Source organism: Ipomoea nil, unplaced genomic scaffold (assembly GCF_001879475.1).
Source record: "Ipomoea nil cultivar Tokyo-kokei standard unplaced genomic scaffold, Asagao_1.1 scaffold2036, whole genome shotgun sequence".
Lineage (NCBI taxonomy): Eukaryota > Viridiplantae > Streptophyta > Magnoliopsida > Solanales > Convolvulaceae > Ipomoea > Ipomoea nil.
Window position 1 is genome coordinate 6,531,830 of NW_017618464.1, and position 8,243 is coordinate 6,540,072.

General features: G+C 34.2%; 1 protein-coding gene across 1 annotated transcript; it reads right to left on the minus strand.

Moving 5' to 3' along the window:
• Positions 1–1,828: 1,828 nt before the first annotated feature.
• LOC109148028 (cytochrome P450 77A2-like) lies at positions 1,829–3,662 on the minus strand. Its single transcript, XM_019295746.1, has one exon. It carries the CDS (start codon positions 3,553–3,555, stop codon positions 2,011–2,013), a length of 1,545 nt encoding a protein of 514 aa, XP_019151291.1. The 5' UTR covers positions 3,556–3,662; the 3' UTR covers positions 1,829–2,010.
• Positions 3,663–8,243: the final 4,581 nt, after the last annotated feature.

Sequence of the window (8,243 nt, forward strand, 5' to 3'; positions counted from 1 at the left end):
CAGATCCCTTATGCGCACTGGTATTTGACCCTGTCTGCTTAGCCATTGAGTCACTGTAATTTACATTTTCTCAAATGGTCTGTCGGACTGAGAAGAAGGTCTGTCATTTTCCATTAGCTATATGTGTATTTATTGTCACCACCTTATAGGGCGGCATTAATACTGACCATAAATGAGAGAAAGAAGCTCACTGGTCACAGCCGTATGAGACTATGAGTCGCTGACTGCATGAGCTATTGTTTATAAGCTACGTATAATACAAGTATTATCTAAGTCTAAGCATTATTATTCGTTAAAAACAAAATGTGTTTGGGAGGCTCAGCAAGGTCGGAAAGTGTACTAAAAAAAATCATAAATCAAATTCTCAACAAACAAGAGGATGTCTCTACTTATAATATTAGAGTAAAGAGCACATATCAGAATCTCACCAACAGCTATGTGGCAGTGCGTCACTGGTGGCTTTGGTTGGTTGCAACACGTGTTTGACAGTGATGCGATGTATATATAGAAGCGTAGTATTGGAATTGACATGTCTCCTTGACGGCATCCACTTTCTAGGACCAGTTTCCCAACCTCAAAGGTCAAGAAGTGCTCACATTTTAAAGTTTTACTACATATACTTCAAATTCCTACTGCATTACTTTTACTCACTTACATGGCAAGTTATGATAATGCATTTTCGTTATATGAGTCCTATCAATCGTCTTTAGATTTATATATATATATATATATATATATATATATATATATATATATATATATATAAAAGTGTGTGTAAATGCTGAGAATACATATTGCATTTTCTCAAATCTTATTGTCCCTCAAGTTATAATACTGGTAGACTTACTGTATAACCTCAGCATTAATCATCAATCATCATTAGAATTAAGTTAATTCTGTGTAAAAATATATGAAATTTAAAATCTGCAAATGATAGTATTTTAACTATTGTTTTTTTGCTTTAAGCATGAATAATTGAATATTAATTACAACTGTTTTATACATTGACTCCAATGTCATAGTGTATAGTATATAACGTTTTTTTTTTATTGTTGTTTGACTTCAAATTAATTAAAACATAATTAGATTACTATATATTAAAAATCTCAATAATTCAAAATACAGCATTAAAGAAAGGTACAATCGCCTTTTGGTACATATTTATTGCCGCCATGTGAATTACAAAATGTAAGAAACAGTATTGCCAATCTGTCCGGGTCAAGCTCACTTGTGGGGTAACTACTTATAAGTTTGAAGTAATAGTTTATCAATTAAGAAACTTTTAAGTTACACTGATTTAACTCTTTCACAATTTATGTAAATGTAGAGTGTGGGAGTTCAAGGAAAGAAATTTTGACTTTTGCACTTAAGGGTCAAACTCATTCGTCTTTCTTGGGACTTAGACATGTATACTTATCATTGTTTATTATATCATGTAGTGAAAATGAATGAGTAAAAAGTAAGAGTGCATGTATAGAATTCTTTCTGTGAAGTTATAACAAAGTGGCCGTAGGGGTTTATAGTTTAATTGGTTGAACTGTACCGCTCATAAAAGTGATATTGTAGGTTCGAGCCCTACTAAGCGTATCACCCCTTCTCTTCACCTAATACAAGGCAATCAAAGTATCCACCAACCACGACATCTGTAACCACACCACTGTCGCTACCCTTCGGGCACTTCTCCTAAGCTTATCACTTACCTACGCTCTTGCATCATGCCCCTTCGGGCAATACGGTGTAATACGCGTTGTAGTCGAGCCATCACAGAGATAATTTAATCAATTATAAAGTACATAGATGCAATGATTTTTCTTATAAACTTTATGACTTTGAATCGTTTAATTACGAGAAATAAAATTGTCAAGATGATTAACATCAAAGTTCGAAATGCTAATACAATTACACATTCAATTCCCAGCAAAAGAAGATGATCAAGTTACCTTTAAAAAAAAAATCACATAGTTTTGAAAATTATAATCTATAAATTAATATATAAAATTGGGATGCCCATTATGCCCTTGGCTTGACCTTGGCTCTAAGGGGGTTCTTCATCACCACAGTGAACTCCCATTTCTCACTGAAATCCACTTTGCCATTTTCCGGGTAAACGGACCATTCGAATTCCTGAACCAACCTTGCAATCATCAGATTCACGTGCGTCATCGCCATGTTTAAGCCGGGGCAGATTCTCCGGCCGACGCCGAACGGGATCATCTTCACTCCGGTGATGCCGGTGATGTCGGCGGCCTCCCGCCCGGAGAGGAAACGATCCGGGTCGAACGCGTCCGGGTCGGACCATATCTTCGGATCCTCAGAAATCCCCGGCAGGAAAATCTCGACGTTGCAGTCGGTGGGAATGTCGTAGCCGCCCAATTTCGCCGGCTCGATCACCGCATGGGTCAACGACAGGTACGTCGGCGGGTGTTTGCGCAGAAGCTCCATCACGAAGGCGTTAAGGTACGGCAGTTTCTCCATGTCGGACTCCGCGACTTTTCTCTCTCCGACGACGCGCTTGATCTCGTCGTACAGCCGCGACTGTAACGCCGGCGCGTGGACCATACGCGCCACCGCCCACTCGATGGCGGTGCCGGTCGTGTCGGTGCCGCCGTTGAGGAACTCGGAGACGAGTGTAACGATCTCCGCGTTCGTCGGCTCCGATTTCCTCCCTTCGATTTTTAGGTTAAACAGAGTGTCCAGGTAGGAAAAGGACGACGCCGTTTCGTCCGAGCCGGGGTTTTGCAGAGCGCGGCGGCGCTTTTCTATGAACGGGACGATCGTTTCGATTTGCTCTTTCCTTACCTCCATAGCCTTTTTTCTTTGTTTGGAGAAAAATGGGCTTAAAATCGGGAGATAATCGTCCACCCTCGGATCAAGAACAATCAACACCTTCTTCATCATCTGTTCAACGGTGGTGATCATTTCCTCGTCCATTTCGATCCCGAAACACATGGCGAGCAAAATACAGAAAACCGCGAACCGGGCGTTTCTCAGCACCCAAACCGCGCCGCCGTTCGCCGCCGCCTCCGTCAAAACCTTATCGATCATCTTATCCATCGCCACCTCTCTGGCCCGCCGGAACTCCTTGAGCCGCGAGGAGCTAAGCATGTTCTGCACCATGTTCCGCCGCAACGACCGCCACACCGGGCCGTAAACCGCCGCGTTCACCGTGAACTTGTTGCAGCTGAAAACCGACCGCGTCGGGGTTTCCCTGGGCCGAGACGCGAAAACCTGCCCCTTCTCAATCAAAGCTTCGTGGACCAACTCCGCACTGCTCACAACAATCATAGTTCTCGTCCCCATTCTGAGCGTGAAAATGGGTCCATACTTTGGCCTAAGATCCCTCACGTACTGAAAAAATGGCTTCCCGGAGCCAGCCACCTGGAAAAGATTCCCGACCACCGGCCAACCAGGAGGCCCCGGCGGCAGGTTCAGCCTCTTAGACTTGGATGATTTTCTTGAAAAAATGAAGATTAAGGCGGAAATGAAGCAAGCCAATGCAGTGAAAATGTGGTGATAATATGGGGAAACCAGTGAAGAAGAAGAAGGGGAATCCATTCTTGAATGAAAGCTTTTGTAATGGTGAAACAATGGAGGAAGGTGATGAGAATGGGGATAATAGAGAAGGGGTATAAGTAAGGTTTAAAGCATGAAATTACAGGTGGGCATCAATTAAGGCAATTCAAGAACTTCAATTCACACTTGATAATATGGCCAAATGTGTTGTGCCACTTCTCACCATAATTCAAACTTTCTAATTTAGGTTCGGGCAATATTTGAATTTATTTTGGATATCTGAAATTTGATATTCGAATTAAATAATTATTCTGTATTCAGATATGTTTAATTTAGGTGAAATTTCACATGAATTTTATAATGTGGTGCCCTTTTCTATATAATATAACATTATTTAATTATTTAATAATATTAAAGTAAAATGTAAATGGTTTGAATTACTTTACAATTTTCCCATTAATGGATGAGGCGGCCAAGCACAAAAAAGTATGGTATGAAAATACATGCATTTATTACTCAAGTGAACATGAACTATAGATGTTAGATCTTTAATTTGCACACTGTTACTAATGAGGCTTGATTCCTGATCACTAGTCATTCTTTTCAATTTTTATCTCCATGACCAGTTGAGCTGCACATCCGGACTAGGGGAATGTATTTATGTGCTTATGAATGATAGTGTTGACCTTGGAATGGAGGGTCCAAATAATATATTGTCCATTTATTAATGACAGCTATATGGCATTTGATTAACTAAATATTGCCGCCAACTAATTCTACTTTTAGGGGCCGTTTGGTTCACGGAATGTTAGATTACCTTAGGGAATGTTAGATTACCTTAGGGAATGTTAGATTGCTGGGAATGTTAGATTACTGGGAATGTTAAATTCCTGTGTTTGGTTAAGACTGAGGTATATAATATAATTATGTTTGGTTTAGGGTTATCTTTATCTTTATATATATATATATATATATATATATATATATATATATATATATATATATATATATAAGCTAACATAAAATATATATTTTTAAATAATTAGAATGAAAATAGCAAAATTTATAAATATCCAAGGTTATCTCACATTACCTAAGAAAAGGAAGGGAATCACATTCCCTTCAAAATCCTATGTGGAGGGAATGTTCCATTCCCTGGGAATGTTATATTCCCTCAGATAGTATGAACCAAACATAGGAATCTAAGCTCAGGAATGTCATATTCCCATGGTTATGTAATATAACCTGAACCAAACGCCCCCTTAAGGGCTAGAAATTGACACTAGTTCATATCATAAATGATGAGTAAATGAATGTTGTTAGACTAATTAAAACCATGGGGACATTTAATGTTGAGTTAATTCTATTTTCTTTTTTTAAATTTATAGGTAGCAATTTACTTTTAGTTTTTTTTTTTTTTTTTTTTTCATAACATCTCACTTTGGTCATAGTATTATTATTGTATGATCATTTTTTGTCCTCCATCAGCAAATAAAAATATAGCTAGTAAACCCACTTTGTATAAAAAAAGATCGAAATGCCCTTATATTTAATAACATTTCAACGATTTTTGTCGACGGAGTTCGGTGGACCAAAAATGATCATGTCACAATAATACTATAACCAGAGGGGAATTTTTTCTTTTTTTTTAAAAAAAAAAAGACTAAAAGTGAATTGACACCTATAAATCTAAGACCAAAATGAAATTAACTCTTTAGTAAATGTTGTTATATATATGTTGAAAATTTTAAATACAAAAAAAAAATAGCAATAAAATTAAATGGAGATTTCATGCATATTAATTAATAGAACAATGCTACTTTTCACTACTGAATTCACTTTCTAATGTTGACTCTTGACATAACAATACAATTTTTTTTATATCCGTTAGTCACTAATAAATTGTGTGTGAGTATGTGCACGCATAGTTTAAATGAAAACATGCTTTGTAAAAAAAAAAGAAAATGTAGAATAATTTCAACCATCCAAATAGGATGATCGGGTGGACAATGACGAAAAATAAAGAAAAATATAATAACATTTTTATAATTATTATGCACTTCGGTCTTATACTAAACAAGCTTAATAGTATATTTATTGATAACTATTAACTAATAATGCACTTAAGATATAAAAAATAATATACTTAAGTTTGTTGCACTCAAGATCTAAAAAGATTACACTTTTTTTTTGAATAGTAGGTTGGAGTTCATATTTATTTCAATTGAATAGTGCTATTTTTTCCTCTTGATATTATTATTATAACGTTCAATTCCTTAGGTAAGAATAAAACTCTTATTATCCATTAACTACCGTGAATTGGTCAACTCCATCTAGCATTTTTTATAAAATCTACTTGCGAATAACATATATAAAGAGCCAATCAAATATTATTACGTGATAATGTAAAATCAGGAAAGAAATGTATCATTATCCATTTTAATTTTGTCGTTTTACATAATCAAATCAAATGTCTTAAAAGAAGAAATATAATGTAAAAAGAACTTAAAAGGGACATTCATAAGTAACAATTTTATAATGTGGTGACATAAGATTTGAAAATTCTAGAAATTTTGAGATTAATTTTTAATGTATTTAAAAAAGAGGGAAATGCATGAAAAGAAGCAGAAATGGAAGAAGAAGGATGGGGAGGCACAACGGTGGAGCAGCAAAGACAGGTAGGAGTCACTCTCCAACTACTTCCCAATCTTCATTTAATTCCTTTCTAAAATTAAAGGTTAAGAAATATGTCTCTACACTACACTACACTCAACGTGTCTCAAATACATAACATGACGTGGAGGCTTAAAGTCATGTACATGTGTGTTACTTGTTATACACTGGACCATGGTTCACATAGCGCTGAATGAATCATGGTCGTAAAGTTGTAATAAAATTAAAATGTAATTTAGTATATAATAAAATTAGTGTGTGAAAAGTAAAAGTAAAAAATAGAGCTTGTGTAATAATATATATTGTCAAATGAAACTATAGCAGGCAATACTTTTATATTGCTATAATAAAATTATTGTGTATGAAAAATGAAACCGAAAAAGCAGAGCAATATTGTCAAATGAAACTGGAATGTAATTAGAATGAATGAATGATACATACTTCATGTTCCACAATAAAATTTGCCCTCTGAGTGTGGTTGAGTGGAATTGACTCATCTATCCTACTAAATGTTAAGGGAATCGACCATTGACTTTGAGTATGTAGCAATCAGCAATCTTAAATCTCTAGTCTAGTTGACCCTCCTTAGATGTGCCTGCAAATTCAGCGAGTGGATTAGTCACTATGTCTGACAGTGAAAACCCTAGGTTGCACAAAAAAAAAAAAAAAAAAAAAAAAAAAAAGTACATGTAGAAACCAATTGCAGTATGATCACAGTCAAATCATTTATAAATATTTACCTCTTAGGCAAAAACTTGTGTGAGACCGTCTCATGGATTCTTGTTTGTGAGGCGGGTCGAGTCGATATGAAAATGTAATACTTATACTGAAAAATGTAATACTAATCAATAATAAAATGTTTATTACTTATATGGAAAATTGTAATACTTTTGAAGAAAATAATATAATACTTTTATATTTTGATTTAAAAGTATTACGGTGTACTTTTTTTTTTTTACATAAGTATTACATTATCCGGGGGAAAGTGTAATACTTTTGATGAAAAATATAATATTTTTATATTTTAATTTAAAAATATTACATTTTTCCTCATAAGTATTACATTCTCTCTTGTAAGTAAGGGAAAGTGTATGTAATACTTTTGATGAAAAATATAATACTTTTACATCAAAATGTAAAAGTATTACATTTTTTCTCAAAAGTATTAAACTTTCCATTATAAATAACAAAAACTACTTTATTCATGATTAGTATGTATTACATTTTTTAATATAAGTATTACATTTTCTTATTTTTCCGACCATCTCAAGGATAAAGATCCATATGATTGTCTCACACAAGTGTGACCCTACCTCTTAATATGTTATTATGGTATTAAATTAAATTTAGGGTGAAGTTAACAAATTTGCAAGTAATTCATGAAAAAGAATTGTATAAATAACACCAGTATATCAAGTCAAATATTGAAGGTTGTCAACATCTTGACCGAGAGCCTCGAAAAGACTGACCAAGTGGGTGGATTATAACTCTCATATCTAAAAGTCACGAATTCAATTATTATCATATGGGTAATTTATAAATTATTACACATAGTGACTTATTCAATCATTGATTATTTATTATTTTTTTTAAGCCATTTTTTCATCCTTCGATTGTTTTTCTATAGCAATTTTCACCCAACATTCACATAATTATCAATAAACAAATTAAAACTATATTAAATCTAAAATTAGTGGGTCAAAGTTGTAATTTCTCATGCCCTAATTCTACTTCCCTCACTCCCATCTACTAATCAATACTCTTCCCTAAAAAAAAAAAAAAAAAAAAAAAAAAAAAAGTGAAAATTCGTAAAATTTGACAACTAAAAAAAAAAAAGAAAAAAAGAGAGAGAGAGAGAGACAGCAAAATATCATTACAATTTTTTTTTTTTCTTTTTCTATGATAATTTGGGTTTGTTTGAAGAATCTTATTAAATGGCCGGGAAATGGTCAATTTGTGTTGTAACCCTTACAGTTTAAGATATTATTACATGTGAAATTTATTACAGTTGAAAAGAATGAAGGTATGGACCAAAAGTCAAACAAGGAAGCAAGTAG

Excerpts from the sequence above, each read along its gene's own strand:
- LOC109148028 (XM_019295746.1), bottom strand. The coding sequence starts at position 3,555 with ATGGATTCCCCTTCTTCTTCTTCACTGGTTTCCCCATATTATCACCAC.